The sequence below is a fragment of the Polypterus senegalus genome, unplaced genomic scaffold, assembly GCF_016835505.1.
Source record: "Polypterus senegalus isolate Bchr_013 unplaced genomic scaffold, ASM1683550v1 scaffold_2475, whole genome shotgun sequence".
Classification (NCBI taxonomy): Eukaryota; Metazoa; Chordata; class Cladistia; order Polypteriformes; family Polypteridae; genus Polypterus; species Polypterus senegalus.
In genome coordinates this window covers 1-19602 of record NW_024380379.1, presented here as the reverse complement: position 1 = coordinate 19602, position 19602 = coordinate 1, and the positions used below count along the sequence as shown (strand labels likewise).

General features: G+C 40.2%; 1 protein-coding gene across 1 annotated transcript; it reads right to left on the bottom strand.

The window, feature by feature from the left end:
* Nucleotides 1-4710: 4710 nt before the first annotated feature.
* Nucleotides 4711-19597, bottom strand: LOC120520140 (lysine-specific demethylase 3B-like; the record flags this gene model as incomplete). The annotated part of the gene is made up of 17 exons (XM_039742744.1): nucleotides 4711-5165; nucleotides 5721-5855; nucleotides 5968-6144; nucleotides 9350-9489; nucleotides 9823-9846; nucleotides 10099-10218; nucleotides 10325-10455; nucleotides 11416-11506; nucleotides 11828-11999; nucleotides 12307-12573; nucleotides 15346-15599; nucleotides 17448-17739; nucleotides 17852-17979; nucleotides 18121-18228; nucleotides 18621-18773; nucleotides 19127-19341; nucleotides 19503-19597. Coding segments are annotated over 17 exons (2583 nt in total), but the record flags the coding sequence as incomplete, so codon positions are not given.
* Nucleotides 19598-19602: the final 5 nt, after the last annotated feature.

Sequence of the window (19602 nt, the reverse complement as noted above, 5' to 3'; positions counted from 1 at the left end):
ACTTGCAGCTTTTTAGAGTTTCTGTACAGTCCTGACTTTTTTTGGTGTCTTTGCTAGCAGAGCAAAATGTCGAGTGTGAAGTTCATTAAAAAACGAAGGGAAAAAAATAAGACTTGGTTTGCGAGGTTCATGTTTTCTTAAAGAATTAAGGACAGCGGACAGGTGACATCTCCTCCTCTGACCTCCTTTGTGAGTCTTTTAAGTTGAGTGTCAACACAACAAGTGACAGATCATCTTGGGTGGTCAGACGTGATTCTCAGAACGAGACGAACTTTCTAAAACGCTAAGAGAAATCCACGGCAAAGATGACGCCACCCGGAGCAGATTCTTTCTAAAGCCCACCGGTCAAACGCAGGCAAAGCAAGCAAAACTCAAGTGAACCTGTTAATGCGACATTAAACGCTAACGGGGGCTTCTGTATGATGCACAGGATTGTGGGTGAGCACGTTTACCGTTTGCCACTAGACAGCCATTTGAACTCTTTTAGATGTGCAGACTTGGGGCCTCATGCGTAACACTGCGTGTAGAACTCGCACTAAAACACGGCGTACGGACAAAAGTGGAAATGTTCGTACGCCTAAAAAAAAAAATCCAGATGCATAAATCTGTGCGTTTGCCAACTTCCACATTCTTCCACTCCATAAATCCCGGTCAGCGTGAAAAGTAACACTCGTGCACGAGCCTGCTGTCCCGCCCCGTCTCCTCCCAGAATTACACCTCTTTGAATATGCAAATCAATATAAATAGCCCATAAGCTCAGCGTTCTGTGAAAAGGCAACGGCAAATGGGGAAATAGTCTGTTTTTTCTTGCCTCCATTTGGTATTGGCTGAAATTCTTCTATTTGTTGGTTTAAACAGTGGAATAAACAACAAAAGGAAGTTGATTGAGTGACATAGCGTCTTGGAGAAACTCGAAAGCTCAAGTTCACAAAGTCGCACAGTGCCGGAAATAAAAAAGAAGTTGTCACATATCAAAGTCGCCATGAAAAGGGGAGTCATAGCCCACCGTCTGAGTGACGAATGAGGGTACAGAGAAAAAAAAAATAGGCACACAGGGGGGGAAAAAAAGTAGGAAATGTCAACTTTAATCTCAAAATATCCACTTTAATCACGTAGTTTATTTTGTCATTAAAGTAGATCATCATAAACTTAATCTTAAAATCGTTTAATTTACTCGTTTCTCAAATCCCATCGTAATTAAAGTCGCAACGTTAAATGTTTTGTGTTGTATTTGATCTTCTTTGTGCTCTCTGTGTGTCAATCACTACCTGATTCTGTTCTTTCTCTTTCTCCGACAGGACACAGAGTCCATGACCTTCGTGATATTACAGCTCTCTGAATAATTCAAATACTGAGATGTATACGTGATATCATTTTCATGATGACAGGAGTTAAAGCACGTTATTAAACATGGGAACATAGTGGCGCAGTGATTGTGTGCGACCTTCGATGAAATAATTTATTGTAGCAGTCCTGTCTCTTTTAAACGTACTAACCCCCAATTCCTGTTCTTCCTTTTCTTTCTCCAAATACCCAATCGCCACACAATCATCTCTGTGATAGACGTTAAGCCATCTGTAAGCTGAGAACGCAGATTCTACAAAACATTTAAGGAACATTGAAATATCTTTGTAGTACGTGTTTAATTATTCTGTCCGTCTATCCTTCCAGTGTCACGCCAGCCCAGCAAGAACACAGCACAAGGCAGGAACAATCCGTGAATGGAGCGCCAGATCGTCGCTAGCGCTGCGGCACCCTGTCCTCACATGTTTAATTATTAACAATATAGATTATTTAAATGAAGTTTTATCTGTATAATCAACATGTTTTGCTGCATTTCATCTTTAAAATGATCTCTTCCTCATATGTAAATACGCACTTTATAAAGTGGCTCATGTTGTGTAATAGTATAACCGTATCACAAGTTTCTAGTGAGGTGATTGGACTCATAACTCCTAACAGGTCTACAAGGAGCTCTTGATGGCTGACTGAGTGCGTTTAGAGTTCTTGAGATGAAACTGTTTGAGGTCCGTACAGGAAAGGCTCTGAAGTGTTTGTCGTATGAGAGAAGTTCAAATAGACTGTGTGCATCGCTGAGGTAGCGTGGGCTTGATGCTGTATCCTGATCCCCTACAGTGATATAAATACTCCGAGTGGTGCAGTGAGAGGAATATGAAAAAAGATGATCCGCTGTGGCAACTCCTAACAGGAGCAGCTGAAAGAAGAAGAAGAAGAAGGTGCAGTGAGAGTAACAACGCTAAAGCAGTTCTGGTATTTAGAATAGTTTGGCCATTCTGTGTGCCATTATATTGTTACAAGTTAATTACAATCAGATGCATTACACTAATAAACAATATGTGGCTAATTTCAGTGTATTTAGGGATGTGGATCTAAAAAGAAAGGGAAACCACACTGGAACAGTAGCACTGCTTTGACGTTGGGTGCTGCCAGTCTGCAAAACTGTGGAAATGTGTGTGGCTTTATGCCAAGTTTAGGTTTTATACATCATGATTTGAGTGTGGAAATGTTCGTATGCAATATTTTTGTGCGTACACACCGTTAATACATCAGGCCCCAGCACATTTATGGATTCCAGGGGTTTCCGTCTCCTGTGGCCGTGTGTTGCCAACTCTTTGAACCTCACATCGATCCCGACTGCAGCAGGTGCCACGCCACTTACAGCTGGCAATGCCTCATTCCCTTCTACCGCCAGACCACTAATGTCTTCAGTGAGAGATTCATGCACAGCACAATACATCACAGTCGGCCACTGGGTCTGATGCCAGTGTGGCTCTTGTAAGATAAGAGCACAAGACATGGCACTACCCATCAAACAGCATTCATTCACCCTGCTACTTCTAAACACATAGACGTAACACAATTTTGCTCTAAGTTCTTATGTCTGTACAGTCCGTCGTCAGTGGCCTTGCACCTGATCTTACCCTCTCAGTGTAATTTTGGGGATGGACTGACACAAATTGAGGTAGTTAAACAGAGTCTGGCATAGGAGAACAGATTTTGAGCAGTTTACCTCGTAACTGGACAGAGATGCTCATAGGTCTCAATTTTCAGATATGATGGAGATCACTTATGGGCATTGCACAAGGAAAGATAAAAGTCCTCAGCATATAAAAACGTCATGTGGCCGGAGCCGTGGATTAATAAGACCAGGGTGATGACATCACAGGCCCCTTCATGAAAGACTGAAAAGAAGTGGAAAAAATGGGGCAACCCTGCCTGGCACCTTCAGAAATCTGCAAGTGGTGAGAGATATTTGGGTTTGCTGCGAGCGAGTTACTTGGCATGCCACCCTTCATTTGCACCCTTGGCAGACGTACTTGAGCAGTTCAAAATGATAAGATTTGTTAAGAAGGGACTACATAAAGAAAGAGTTAAGGTGAACCCTTGGAGCAAACGAGACTACAGGTTAATACTGATCAGTGATAAAGTGTTTCACTCACCCAGACGGCCCGCTGTGGTGCTCTGGCGTTAGGCCTCTCACCGTCTCCTCGGTTCACTTGGTCTCAACACTCTGCTTGACTTCACTGTACTTTGCTCACATGTTGCGCTCATTTCCTTCCTTTGTTCACAATCATCAGTCCAAGGAGCGGCAGGCATGGTGCCATTTCTTTATACGTGTCTCGCCGTTTCCAAAGAAATGCAAGCAAATCTCTGAGGGGGGCTTCTAGGCCAACAATTCAGCAAAGTTCACAAAACATTTTCATTTTTTATCAGAAGACTAAAATACACACATCCTGGCAGGAAATGGTGACCTGAATAAAGAGAGCAGGGAGCAGCTGGAAACAAGAACGGCTGGCTATGGCAAAAAAACAAAACCCACACCGGAACAACTCTTTTCCATCTTTATTAAAAAAAATGATACAACCATTTCTTTAAAACAAACTGCAGTACCAGATAAAGAAAAAAAACAAAAAAAAAAACCAACCTTGAAATCAGCTCCAAAGTGAAGTGAGCTGCGGTGGATTCCCCTGCCTACTTTAATGACGTGCCCCAGGTAGGTCTGGGCAGGAATCGGTTACAATGAACTTTGCAGGAAAACACTTTCTACCTTATATGTTTCCCTCAAGACCTAATATGAGGAATGACACGTCAGCACCAAAACTCGAGGGAGGGACAAAATGAAACACGCCTGTGGTGTGATGCCCCCCTCAGAACACGCTTCACACATGTATGTGCTGATCAATGCGGGGATGTCTCGACAACTACCGATATGCAGAGCCTCATGTCACAGGAAGACTGAATCTTGTCTGAAGAGTGGGAGTCCCTTCTAAATGTGTCATTTTTTATCAAAAGTGTACTTCATAAAAATGCTTAAAAAAAGGAGAAACAGAAAGTGATACTTTAGAACTAGAAATCACCTACAGTCAGCTAAGATTTTAGTCCTATGCGGTATGATCATCAGGGTCGGCACACACGGAGGCTGTCAATGTCTGACTTGAACCCCCAAATCAGCTGAAGATGCAGCTTCTCTTTCCCAGACGTTAAACGTTAGGACAATTCAGACTTTCAGAACAAAGGAATTGAGGGGCCACAAATCAATTAATCAAAAAAAAAAAAACCAAAACACACTTTGGTCTGTGTCTTGTAACATTTAGTGAACATCATCATCATAATCCAAAGCGCCCTAATAAATGCTCGACAACTACCTTGAGTCTGCCCTCAATAGTCGATCGGCACAGTAATTTGGGCTTTTTTTTTTTAATTATTTTGGAATTAAAACAGCGGCTACAAGGAAACAAACCACTTTAATATAAGAGGGTATAGAACTATTAAAGAAATGGTATCTATCCAAAACTGAAGCAAATGAGAACCTTCTACGCTTGAAAACTGAAAGGGATACTGCATCTTTCACCAAAGTTCACAGCCTGGGAGAGAACAGAGCGTGACCAATGGAGTCCTCGGCTTCTCTCGATTTCCGGTTCCTGTTTAATACTGCATTGAAGTGCTTGACTTGACGAGTCTCGGGCTACGTCCCCAACAATGCACCGTCTCTCCGCTCTGCCTCTTGTATCTTGTGTTACATACAGTCTGTCTGAACCAGTTTAGTCACCGCAGATCTTCTGCTAAGATCGAGCCAGTTTTGATTCATGAGCTTTCAGTGTTCCCACTGCATCTTTGACTGCATGATAGATAATGTTCTTCACCTAGAAAATAGAGAACAGGTGAAAATATACAATGCTGCACACACATCATAAACTAATAAGTGAAAGAAGTACACTTCTACACTTTATAATGGCAGAGCCCAGAAGCTGGAAGCCTGTATGCCTCACTTTAAAACTTGCCCCAGAAAACCCTTATTCTGATGCCCAAGTGACGCATTGTGACAAGCGATACGAGGGAGCAGCCACAACCCACATTTCAAAACGATTCAAGTCCTCATGTTTTGAAAATGTCCTTCCCTCCAAGTGTGAAACTTCATACATTTATTTTTTTTTGTAGGTTTTGAATCAACTCATAAAGAGGAAGTTCACCTTTTGGAGCCCAAAGACCCCACTACAGCACTAAGCAATGCCCGCCTCACAGCCCCACTCCATGTGAATCGCACTCGCTTGGATTTCTTCAAACTTGTATTTTTCCTTCAAAATGCCTAACTTAAAATGTTTAAGGCTTCTAGCAGCGAAATCTGGCCCTGATGATGTGACAAATTTGCTTACACGCAGTCATTACTACTGAGTCCAGAGCGACTTGGTCACACTCACCTGTAGTTTGTCTTCATGGTTTGAGTGCGTGTTGGAGAGATGCCTGAATTCCTGTGTTAACCTGAAGCAGTGTTTTACATGTTCTGGTGAGACAAAGTCTTCTGCCACCTTAATACAGCTATACAAATTGTGCACCTGAAATCAAAGATGGCAGACAGCATTCAGGTAAATCCAAATTATGGGAAAGATGTATTTTGTCTGACTGACTGACTGACTGACTGATCTGGCAAGGAAACAACATGCCAACCTGGTGGGGTGCTCCAGCAGGAATGAACACAGCATCTCCCAAGAACTGAATGATGGACCAGCCCTGTACGCCATACTCTTCATACAAGCGTTTTCGAAGAATCTGATCCAAATACCAGCTCTGGTCATGAATTGGGTCATGATCGGGTGGGTTTTCTTGGCCCTGTTCGTCTCCAACCTATAATTGCAATTAAAACCAAAAGAAACAAAATTAAACTGCAACCATCTGAAATACCATGAAACCAAGAGCACTAATTAACATGAGGCTACTACTCAGTGCAGGCAAACTCCCTCAATGGATGTGAACGTACGGTGCCAGGCTTCTGTAGATGCGCGGTTACAGAACGGACCGTCTCCTGTCACAAATATATATCGTAAGTCGGTGACAAGCTACATGCTGACGAAGAATAATGGAAACCGGCCACAAAAGTAAAGGTAGGCTGAAACAGAGACTCTTGAGATACACTTTAGACAGAAATGGATTTGTGTTATTTATATCTTTAATTTTATTGCGGTAGTGGAGGTAATTGGGCTAGATTCAGGTTTAAACAGTTTACCAACTACGGAGAACAAAACCCTTGAGTTATCATGGCCATTTTCTATTACTCAGCTATAATGTGTGCTCTTGGGTGCAGCTAGTGCTTCTCTGTAAAGCCTGGGCACGCACAGTGAGGCCAGTCATACGTGACATTCTCTCAAAGTGTCGGCCAGCTGCTTTCATAAACTGGAATTCTGAATTGGGCTTAAAGGAAACCTGATTATTCTTTAAAGGATCAGTTTAATCACGTGCTGAATGAAGGGCTGAGCTATAGTAGTCAACAAGGCTGACTAGTGTTGATGGAAACCAATAGAAATGGAACTAGCAAGGATTGAAGGACAGATATTTATAAGGTTTCTGAAAGACATTTGATGTTTACAGGTAAGAGACGGTGAAAAGTACTGCTGTATGATCAGAGAGTCCCAAATCATTGCTAGAAGTGCTGCTGACAGATAAGCCAGATTTACAGATCAAGTCCGGAGTGAGTAGGCAAATCAACATGTTGCACCAACTCAAAACAGACCAGGATGGATTGGACTTCATTTCTCATGTAGGACAAATAAGGCTGTGACAAAGACAGAAGATGGAGGAGGTGGGAAACAAACAGATACAGTAAATTACTGCAGTATGTCCAGCGTCATTTTAGCAAAACAAATACTGTGCTCAAACTCTATTTCAATTTCAGGGATACGATTTTTTTATCCAGTTTATTACATCCATAACCAAAGCCATTGCTTCTGAAGTTGCTTAAATGATGTGCCGAAGTCCTCTTTTTCATTTGAAACAATTTTCCATACTAGTGTAGAAAGAATAATGCCTAATTCTAAAGTTAGCCTGCTACTGATATTCTGAGATTCTTGACTTGTATGCAGAGTATTTGGAAGTTCAATTAATTTTGCTTTAAATAATGTTAAAGGAAACAACGACCCTAATATGAAAACGAATAATAAGCATTCCAGTAACACTACAAGCAGCACTCTTAGATAACGCACAGATGTGAGTGTTGGGTGCCATAATGAGGTATTATCAGTGTTAATTGTGGAGATTCCTAAGATATTTAAACCTTTCCTCCAAAAGCACACATGGCACTTTCCCTGGCAGTTGGCCTCAGTTATTGATGGGTTAGGCAGGTACAGTGCTGCTTGAAAGCTAGCCAGCGCTTCAGACTCTTCTGTATTCCTGCATAAATATGACTTAAAGCATCATGAGAGTTTCACACAAGTCCTAAAAGCACATATGGAAAATCCAGTTCAAAAAATGAAACAAAACTAACATACTTGGCTATGTATTTATTGAGGAAAATCACTCAGTTTTACACATCTGAGTACTGTAAAAAGTACTGTATGTGAACCTAGCAGGTAATCTGAAGGGGAGATTAGAAGCAGGTGCTGTCAATCAATGTCATGGTTGTCAATGTGATAACAATCAATTTACAGGGTTCATCAAGGGCTTCATCTACATCAGAGTATCATGTCCCGGACAAAGGACATTTCAGACGACTTCAGAAAAAGAATTGTGGATGCTCATCGTGCTGGCAAAGGCTACAAAACCATCTCGAAAGAGTTTGGACTGCACCAGACCACAGTCAGACAGACTGTTTACAAATGGAGGAAATGTAAGACTATTGTTACACTCCCCAGGAGTGGTCGACCAACAAAGATCACTCCAAGGGTAAGGAGTAGGATTGTCCACGAGGTCACAAAAGAACGAAGGGCAGGTAACTTCTAAGCAACTAAAAGCCTCTCTCACACTGGTTAATGTTAATGAGTCCATCAGCAGAAGAACTCTTTTATATATATGGTGGACATGGCAGGGTTGCAAAGAGAAAGCCACTGCTTTCCAAAGCAAACATTGCTTCCTGTCTAAAGTTTGTTGAAGAGCAGTGCACAAGCCTGAAAGCTACTAGAGTAATGATTTATGGACAGACATGACCAGAAGAGAAACTTGTGGTTCAAATGAGAAGTGTTATGTTTAGAGAAAGAACACCACTGCATTCCAGCATTAGAACCACATTCAATTGTGGAAATTGGAGGCAAAAGCATCATACTTTGGTCCTGTTTTTCTGTGTCTGGGCTAGGACAGCTAGCCAATATGGATGGGAAACTGTCGGCTCATCAAAAGAAACTGTGTCAAGCAGCAAGACAAGGATCCCAAGCACACAAGCTCTTCTACCAAAGAGTGGCTGAAGAAGAATAAAATGAAGGTATTGGAATGGCCAAGTCAAGGTCCTGACCTTAATCCAAAAGAAATGTTATGGAAGAACCCAAAGTGTGCAGTTCATTTGAGAAAACCCAGCAACATCACGAGCTCAGCAATTCTGTATGGAAGAATGGGCTAAACCTCCTCCAAGCAGATGATCTAGGACTGATCTACACCCCCTGGAAACATTTTGTTGGTATTATTAATGCCAAAGGGGGTTACACCAAATACTAAAAACAAAGGTTCACATACTTTTGCCACTCACAGATTTGTGACATTGGATCATTTTCCACATCAAATAAATGACCAAGTATGATATTTTTGTCTCATTGGTTCAATTGTGTTCTCGTCACCTACGTTTAGCACAAGAGGGTAATCTGATGATGTTTTAGGTCTCATTTACTTTCAAGCACCACTGTAACCGCATCACTTGTGTAGAAATATGGAGTGCAGCAGATCCCATTAGAAGCTTTCAGACACTCACGTCTACATTCATTTTCTTTACATCCTTTTTCCTCTTAACTAGCTCAAATCCAAGACATGCAACACCCAGAAATACTGCTCAGGGATCATTCAACAACGCACCCAACTCGAACACATATAAATACACAAAAAGTCCCTTCCTTGATGCTTCAGGTTAACATACTTTGCGAAGCAACTCTCGAATTTTTTCTGCATCTTTGGCTGCATAGATGTGCCAAAGGGCTCCTGGCTTCTCTTTGCCTTCATAGATTCTTCGCTTCGTCATTTCATCAACATCTCCTTCTTCTATGGTTTTCAAGACCTCTGATAAAAAGAAAAAAGGAAAATGCTTAAGAGCTTAAGAGGCTAAACTAAAAGACTAACAACAAAACCACTGCAGTCACCCAAGCTCTGCACTTAGGTTAGCCTGTGTGTTCTCTGGGGCCTTGTATTCAAAAAGCAATAATGAGTCAGTGGAACACAAAGGTCTGCAATATAGACGTGTTTGTCAAACAGGATTATTTGGGATGTTTCAATGCAATTTTCAGAAATGCACAGGCAAATCCTTTAGTTCCCCAAGGAAGCTGGCATAGCGGTAAAAGCAAAAAATACATTTTCAAAAGAGACATGCCAGGGAGGAACAGAAAAAGCACAGACCTTTAGATCCAGTGACATCTGCCTCTGTAAATGAGAAAATGTTTCAGAATCAAAACAAAACAAGAGATCTACACAATAGCACAAAATACTAGTAAGGCTAACGTTGTCCCTAAAATTACACACTAAATAAAAGAAGAATGCAATGAGTGTAATGGAGAACTGTGGATTTCTCTGAATGCACGATTAACAAATGCTGCCTTCAGTTCTGATCAATGCAATAAATGGACTCCTAGTTAAGCTCACATCTGACAAGGCAGCTTGCAAAACAATCCTCACCATCACTTTCTTGATTGTCTCCCACTGGAATTCCCACATAAACCATAACATTCACAGCATCAGATACATCCAGGTGAAGGTTTGTGGTTCCAACTTTACGGTCCTCTGGAGTGCTTAGCCCTAAATCAATAAAAGGCATGGTTAGGATCTGCTACAGGCCTCGTACTCAAAGAATCCCTCATTTAGTGGAATGTTAAAGTGATTTAGTTTTGGGTAATGCACTGACCATAAGCGTTATACATCTTTGGACCAAGGTCAGGCCGCACAAAGAAATCTGGCAATCTTGAAGCAAGATTTAATTTCCCATCTCTCTTAGTGTATTCTGGCAAGGGAAGGTTGTCCATTAGGTCATGAAATCTGAAAGAGGAAAAAAAAAAATTAAGATCAAATAACTAATCCAAAAAGGCAGAACAAGGAGATCAGAATACTCCCCAGGAAATTAGTCAATCAAACCCACAAATTTCCAAAAATTCTTTTCTCTTGATTTGAATTACAGTGATACCTCGGTATACATCCTGGAATAAGTCCAACTTGGTATACGTCCTTTTTGTTTGGAATACGACTCGCGTGCTACCCTTGCTTACCTCTCTCGACACAAAGCCACGAGTGCCCACGAGCGTCAGTACGCCAGTTTCTAGCATTCAGTGAATAACCCGCGCTATAACTCTCTGTGAATTTTCACGTGATTTTATGTTTTTTTCACATAAATTTTAATTGATTGTTGAAAAGTATGAAGGTGGCATGCGTATCTGGGACTTGGCTGCTGCATACCTTATGCCGAGACGTGAAAAACAAAGACGTTATTAAAAAGAAAAGTGAGGTTACAATTTAATTTATTTCATCTAATTGCTTTTGTATTTTAGTATTAAGCAGTGTTTAAATTATTTTATACAACCCCATCAATGTATAATATGCCAATAACAATAGGATTTCTTTTCATGGGAACGGATTAATCATTTTCCCTTTATTTCTTATGGGAAAAATTCATTTGGTATACGTCTTGTTCGTTATAAGTCCAAGGATCTGGAACGGAATAAGGACGTATAGCGAGGTACCACCGTATAATCATTAAGTAACTGAAGTCTGAATGAGTGTAAGTAACCCGTCTATAGAAAGACGTATAAACATGCAAGTGAATTGGTTTTAGTGCGCTAAAGTACAGTTGTATTCGTACTGAGAATCAAGTGTGGTCACTAAAAACAAAATGGATACTTTAATTTGAAATATTTAAACTGGTCTAGTACCGAGGAGCACAGATACTCTAAGGTGCACTAACGAGGTTGAAGGGGCTTTAAATTACACACACATTCTGCATACCTGGCTGGCATCATATCTCTGAAGTCCTCCCCTGGAGGCCAGTCTTTAAGTTTCAAAACCATGGGGCTCCCGTCTTCTCCACGTAAGCGTTCTACAAAATGATTAGCAATTATAAAAAATTACTTTTTACTTATTAAATGCATTTAGAAGCAACTATAAAAAATATTTTTACTTATTAAATGCAATTAGAATTTAAGGATTCAAAAAAATAAAATGCTGTTCATACATCCGGCACACTGATATTTCTATATCTAAACTTGGAGCCTAATGGCTCAAAAATGTTATTTTTAGAAAAATGACAAGTCTCAAATTAAAAGTATAAAATCAGCTTGTAGTTTTAAAATATTTCAATAGGAAAGGAAAGGCCAAAAGCAATTTGCAGCACCAGGGCTGTGATGACAGCACAACTCACTTGAGATGACCTCAAACCCGTCCCAGAAGTCGCGGACCTTGACGTCGGAGATGATGGCGCAGTTGCGGCAGTTCACCAGGTCTACATCTTGCTCACCAAATTCCTGGCTGAATGCATTGGGTTTCCACAATTCTCCTCTCAGTTTTTTGTGCACGCCGGAAACTAGCACAGGCTGTCAGGGATGAAGATAAATACCATGAAATACGTTACCTCACTAGAACACCTCCAACATAAACTGCCTAGACAATTTCGAGCTTGTCGTATTTATGAAGAGCACGCAGACATCTCTTAAGGTACAGTAAATGGCCTTTAAAAAAACAGCTACATTCCACTTTTGAGTTTAGGCCAATGGAGATCAAAAGGTCAGACGACTGATGTGTTTAAAACTACAAAGCAATTAGTACACTGGTTTACGGCCATTATGCAAGAATACAGATGCTTGTTGAGGGCAGATTTTGCACAAATGCGAGAAAGCTTACCTGCCCTTGTTTCCAACATTCTCGGAAGATCTTCCAGTTGCTGCTGTTACTGGGGTCCTGGAGACATAACAGACGTCCATCACACAGCCAAGAGTGGGAGGTGTTGGGGTCCAACACACTTAGGCCCATCATGCTTTCTTTCTTTACTTCTTTTTGAATCTCTGCCGCGTTGTCAGCCTTCTTAACCTCTGAGGTCTTCTTCGTCTCCACCACTGAAGCAATTATGTGATCTAAGAAGTTTGGCAGGCTGCCTTTCCCTTTCTCTCCCTAACCCACAATGGCAAACAACAGAAGGGGGAAAAGGTAAACATTTGGCAACTTCTCTTTTAGATACTCTGTAAAGCTTTTAAGCTTGTCGATGCATCCATCCTTATTTAATTAATATCAGATTTTACTTGAAAAAAAAGAAACAATCAATCAGTGAATTATGAAATACAGAAAATACAAAAGGTATGAATCAGGTAGTGCGCCATACCTACTGTATGCCAACTTTATTATTTTCCCCCCATCTTGTCACATGTTAAGTGAAATTTGCTTGCAGGTTTCTAAAGATTTGCTTAGTCAGTAGAGAGTAGCTTACCGTCATATTTTGCATTTGTTTTGCTCAATTAAGCGACACTCAATTTTTTGTCAAACTAAATATTGAAAGTGATTTAATTGACAATTTTACTTTAAATTCTTCATTGCTTAAATATGAACTGACAATGAAGAGGATCGTAGTTTGTGTCATTTGTACCCTTCAAGTGTTAAACAGGATCTAATAATGCAGGACCAATTAATAAGTAACTCAAGACAAGAACAATAAAAGTTACTGCTTAGTAAATAAACCATGTACTATGACTTTGTAACTCCTCAAAAAGACACAAGCTGATCAATCACCGTCTTTTCAGAGAAAAATAAAGACCCTTTTAAGTCATAATTTAATAATGAGATTGGTCACATTTAAAAGTATTGGATAAAGTTCTAGCAAAAAGAATTGAGAAAGTGATCCTCAAAAGAATATCACAAGGCCAGACTGGATTAAGTAAGGGCAGGCAGCTATCGTCAAATGGTTGGCATTTGTTGGGTTACTGGACACTCCTGCCGGTGTCTCTGGTAAAGTTTTTTTTTTTTTTTAATTGATATGAAGTTGTAACACACAGTGGGACTCTTTGTAGTACTAATTAACTCTCAGGTTTGTGGTGATGGTGGGGTTTTAGTGTGCTTTAAGATTTACATTTGTAATTGCTTCTGTGATACATGGGATTAACCGTATTTTGTCTTCTTAAAAGTATGCTTGAGTGTTAACACTTCTCCTGTAATGCATATTTAGGACCATAAACTGGTTATTTTTAAGTAAATGTGTGAGTTTGACCATGCCCTTTGATACGTTGATATTTTATACAAGCTGGTTTCTGCTTTGCACCCTGGGCTAATTCTTAAAGTTTTGAGATCGATCTTGTGAGTCTCAGTCCTGCTCAATTACTATATACAGATTGTTGTCTATCTTCGTTTTTAGAATCCGATCCAGAAAATGGAGCAAACGCGCCTGTGGAGGCTTTTTACAAAAAAACCACCTTACGACGTTGCAAAAAATGGTGTGTCCTCTTTAACTGAAACCAGCATCTTGGACACTTAGATGTGTGGAGTTACTATGGATTCAAACAGTGCACTGGTAAAGAAAAACTGGATAAAGGCAAACCATATGTAAGCTCTCAACGTCACACAGAAACGTAATCTCAGTTGACATCCAAACAAGCAGAGCCTAAACAATCCACACTGGAGACGGCAGGTAACTCCCAAGCTTCTGTTTACTTCGCTTCATGCCCAAAAAATAACACAATCTATAGCAGTTTTTATCTGTAAAGATACGAGACCCTACAACATACTTCACCCGGCAAAGCAAGTGGGCAACTGGTGGAATTTTCAGAGCAGCCTGTGATACAAAAGTGAGCGTGTGCTCAAAGAAGCCAACTTGAAGTAGCTTCATAACAGCGCCGTTATCAGTCATAATAGCCGGCGATCTTCTCTTTTATGTTTTATTCATTCAGTGCCACTGTCAACAAGCATCAGCTCTAGATCTTTATTTTAAAACACTTCCTTTTTGTCTGAGGACTGCAGGACATACTTTCGAGGCTGATTAACAGAGGATATGAGAAACTTGTAGAATCAAAGGAAGATATTTGTCTTCCCACTGTATCTTTAATTTCGACCAATTCAAGATTATTTTAAATGTTCAATAGGGGAATAAATTTGTCTTACAGTTTAGTTGAAGAGTGTCTACATGGCAAGATTATTACATAACATTTATTATTTAAGAAACAATACTTTATTATTTTATAATAGTATTCACAGGATGATAAAACATCTATATGAAGTAGACACCATTGCACTGTATTTAAACAAGAAGCCCACCCCATAATGTGTGGACTCTGATGTTGAGATACATGTTAAGTTAAGTTATGGTGAATTCTGAATGACTGCAGTGCTGTTTTGTTTTTTTAAAAAGAACAATGATGTTTTGTTCCACGTCGTCCAAATACTGATGTTAACTGTTCATTACTAATCGAGTATTTCTTCTTAAATGTTATTCTATGCTTAAGCATATGTTATGACTTCACTATGTAGACAACCCTCAAATAAAGTGTTACTGAAATTTGTCACATATTAATAATTACTATGCATGGTTAAGCAAGTTTTAAAAAAGCCACCACTTATGTATCAGCGCGTGCTAAATCAGTCAAGATAAATGCAATACAGAAGCGAATCGGGGCCTTTTCAATCCAAATCAAACTGCATCAGGACAGCCACTCATTAAAAAGTAATAGGAGAACATCAAGTGTGAGATGGCACAAGCAATGCATACAGCCAGTATGTAACAAAAGTAAAACACTGACTGCTATGCATAAAGAGCCTTGGCTTCTGAAAGAAATCACCAATCGTATGTTGGTCTGTACCTGCTGCCCTGCTTGCAGTGAACTGAGCAACTTCAAAGTTAAAAACGACATTTTGCAATTGCTACGTTATTCATTACTTTAATTGCTCAAAGCAAATACTTACAGCAGAAGATGAGGAAAACACTGAAGGGAATGGAATTCCACCTTCCGACACACCCTGAGGAAGTTTTCCTGGCCCGGAATTTAGGAGGTCCCGCAGACTAGACCCCTCAGTTTTAGTGTTTGAGACACCAGAGCGAAGGAGCAAGCTGTTGAACAGTTTTGGAGAGGACGAGGACTTTGAAAGGGAATTGAAGGACTCCAAGGCAAAAGGAGAACGGGATTCCTTGCTAAGCACTGAGCGAAGTGAACCAGGATCTGCCACAAGAATGTTGGAAAGCAAAAAAAAGGTAACCATGAATTACAGATCTCCTGAAGTAATTCAGATTTAGTGCTACATATTCAAGCAGTTCCTTTTAACCTCCTTAACGTTAAATTCTCTCAAAAAAACAAAGTATTGCATGTTTTGGCCTGAAAAATAACATTTTTTATTAAATCCCATCTTTCTACTGTAAAACGAGCGAAACACTAAAAAGTACAAAGTCAGAAGTGTAGAAAGTATAATAATGAAAAACTAATCAAAATAGTAAGAATATGAACAGCACATTGCACATGTGTGAGTGACACGAGCGTCACTTTCAGATTCACCCCAATCACTTTCTGTTTTACTGACGTTTCAGTTTCGCTGCCTCAAGACAGATTCACTTTGTCATCACTGCTGATCAGACGCCATCATGAGGCTAGGAGAAGATGCGCCTGCACCGTTGCCCGGGTAATGGTTGGGCATGACACTTTTGCAAGCCACACATATACCACTGCCCAAGTAACACTCTGCACTAACACTGTTGGCACTTTTATAGCCCGAGTAATCCTCAGGTCTTACACAAGACACTTCTATAACGCTGCCGGTGTGACTCTCGGGACCAACGCTAAGGAGATTAAACAGCATTTCCCAAACATAAGGTTGTTCATTTTTTTTAAATTTTTTTAGGGAAAGAAAAAAAAGATCAAAGAAAAGTGACTTTAAATCTGTAAAACGCAGTCATTAAAGTAATGTCCTCACCATACTAAGAGTTCACCATATGCAGGTTTTGTCACCACATCACTAAGATATAAATTCACAGAAGTCTACAGTGATTCAAGATTTGTGGGGGTCTGTCAGAATTGCATAGTTCAGCATAAGGCTTGTGAGCCCTTAATTAATATTTAATAAGACCATTATATTCATACTCAAAATCAGTTTACCAACATCTCACAAGTTCTTGATATGCCAACACTTCACAGAGATGAATACCCACTTTACTGGCGTTTTCTAAATGTTAAGTTAGACCAAAACACCTCTTTTTAACGTCTTTCTTAGGTAACAGGATGTCACTAATAGACGCTGAACTCTAAACGCAAAGTGCTGACCAATAACATCAACGAAGTGTAAAAACGAAACCTCACTTTGGCTGCACAAGCTGCCTTTTAAATTGCGGTCTTGAGTTTTGTAAAACACCACTTGCTGCAAACCTTCTTCTTCACCGAATAATTTGTTGGTGTTTTGAAGAAGGTGGGCTACACATTCACTGCAATGAGATTACAGGAGCAATGCAAGCCTCCCAAGTCTATTTAACTGTTGAAATACTGCCAGCTCGGTTTGCCTTTGGTTTTATAGAGCCATTCAATAATTCATTTGCTATTTGCCATAACATACAACTGATCGATTTACTTCCTACTGACAGCATCAGTGAATACATTCCTTGAAATGAATAATGTAGAATTATATGGAGGAACAGATGGGAACTGGCTAAATGAAAAATTTATATTCGTTTTATGAAGTTTTCCTTTGTTCATGGAACCATGGATATGTGGAATAAATCAGCCAGCACTGTGATGTATATTAAAACAGGACTTTGGGGATTTCAAAACTCGATTGGAGGATATTTCACAAAGTTAGCTTGTCAATTACTATTTACCTACTTATTTTTTTCTGAACTGCCTCTTCAAGTGAAAATAGATTTTATACGTTAAGAAACCAAGAACATGGTGTCAAAATACAAAAGAGTCAGCTGTCTGGACTGGCCTTGGTAAGCCTGATGGGTGTTTTAATATATTTAACTAGAAAGTACATTCTTCACAACTGTGTGCTGTGCCCCATGCTTTAATTTGATCCTCACCACTTACCTTTTGTCTCTTCTTTCGCCTTCTGGGTTGCCAGGTCTGCGAGCCAGTGTAAAGCAGAGGACGGTGCAGTTTCTCCAACTGTTTGTCGACTGTCCCTGATGCTCGACGAGCTTGTAGGGACACTGTTACTCTTACTGGTGCTATCGCTGCTGCTTTCTCCTGTCTCGGTGTTTTCTTCTGAAACAGGTATGTCACCGGCCCCTCCTGGGAATGGAGGCCCACTTGTCCATACACCATTTGCGTTTGCTGGATCAAGATCAGTTGCACTGCTATTTGAGTTTGTAGTGGACTGCTTTAGGATGGCCCGAAAATAAAAAGTATTACAATGCAGCTGTGACCTTTGTTTTACTACTTACACGGCATACTTGCAAAATAAACATTGGTTTAATGGCAATGAAACGTACCTGGGAAACGCCATTTGGGGCAGCTGGTCTTTGTAGAGGCTTGCTCTGTCTGCTGGTACAGGGGCAGTTGGCTTTGATACCCCATTTACCTCGTGCTGCATGGACAAGATCCCCAATTGTATATAGCGCTAGAGGCAGAGACAGAAAGGCCACAGGTACAAAGATTACATACACACACACACACACAAGTACATTAATACAATGTAACATTTAAAGCCTTTTATTTGTTTGTTCAAAAATACATTTAAAGGTTTTATTAAAACACTGACCGGTGCCAGGAATGATCTGAGTTGGCATGAGGTTCTGTGGCTCATGAGGTTGTCCCTTTGCACACTTCAACCAAGAAAACACCTCATCCTCTGCCATATCATCAGATTCTAAAGAGAAACAGTCATCAAAATGGTAAGAGTGCATTGGCAGGATACCACCGACATTTAACAAAAATATAAAATGGTATTAAAAAGGAAAATACATTCAATTTCTTTAAATTCAATTGAAAAAAATACAAAAAAAAAAATCAACAAAATACACATAAAATTCCATCCCAGGGTGCAGCCAGGCAGAAATAATACAGAAATAGAAAATGTTCTTTTTCGTGATAAGACCATTTTAATTCTAAATATATTTAACGTGTTGTAAACTTGAAGTACTGTACTTGACCTTCCAGAAGCAAAAACTGAAGCCTGGAGTGGAGTTTCATGGGGTACAATGACACTGTAGGGAGTCACAGCTTCATAAACTGTAACATTGGGGACTCTCAGAAACCCACCATCATGAGGACGGCTCTTCCGTAGACGGTAGCAATCAAGGCATACACCAAATCCGCATTTTCGGCACACCCAGTGAATGTTGAAGAGTGTAGTCTCACACACATCACACATTTCTCGGATTCCACGGACTGCCCGCTTCCACGCTACTTTTTCTGGAGAAGAATAAAAAACAGGAGAAAATCAACTTGAGGACAAAGCGGAATGAATGTCTGTAACAAAATCACTTACGATAAAGACTGGCACACATTTAAATGCAGCTTGGGTACACGGTCAGAAGGCTTTACCTGGTAAGGATACTTTTTCAGCTTTTAAAACTGTGAAGGCACATGCATCTCTGACAAGCTCAAAATGATCCGTTTTTCTCAACTAATAATTTTGCAGTTTCGATTGTATGCGATTTTACTTTTTTTTGTATTAAGTCAGTGTTATGTAACTAGCTAATGCATCACACTTTTTTGTTTAAATTAAAAGACAGAAAATCATAAAAAACAACAAGTGCTCTTACGATGAGGCTCTACCATCAGCATGGCTTCTTTCTCAGACATGACAAGCTGGCAAAACTGATCGCCCACATTGGCCAGGATGTACTTTGAAGTCTCTAAATCAAGACCTTCAGGGGTAACGGATGTGGGAATCCAAAGGCTCATGGCATGAGGGTCACTTTGCTGGGGGTTTAGAAAGCCTTCCACTCGCAGCACACCTTTCCTTGTGAAGGCCAACCTAAAGTCAAAAACATCGTAAGGTCTTGTCTTACAACAGAAGCCTTAAAGTTCAGTTCTAAAGAGACAGGACATGGATGAATGCATATACAAGTGAGAATGGCACATCACTACTGGTACACAAACACGTTATAAAAAGGTAAGAATTTGAGAGGTGCCCACCTGCGAAAATGGAAGAATCGGCAGGCCACAGTGGAGTCTTCCTCATCCTGCTCCTGTTCTCGAAATTTGCGATACCTTTCAAGACGACACTCTCGGCACT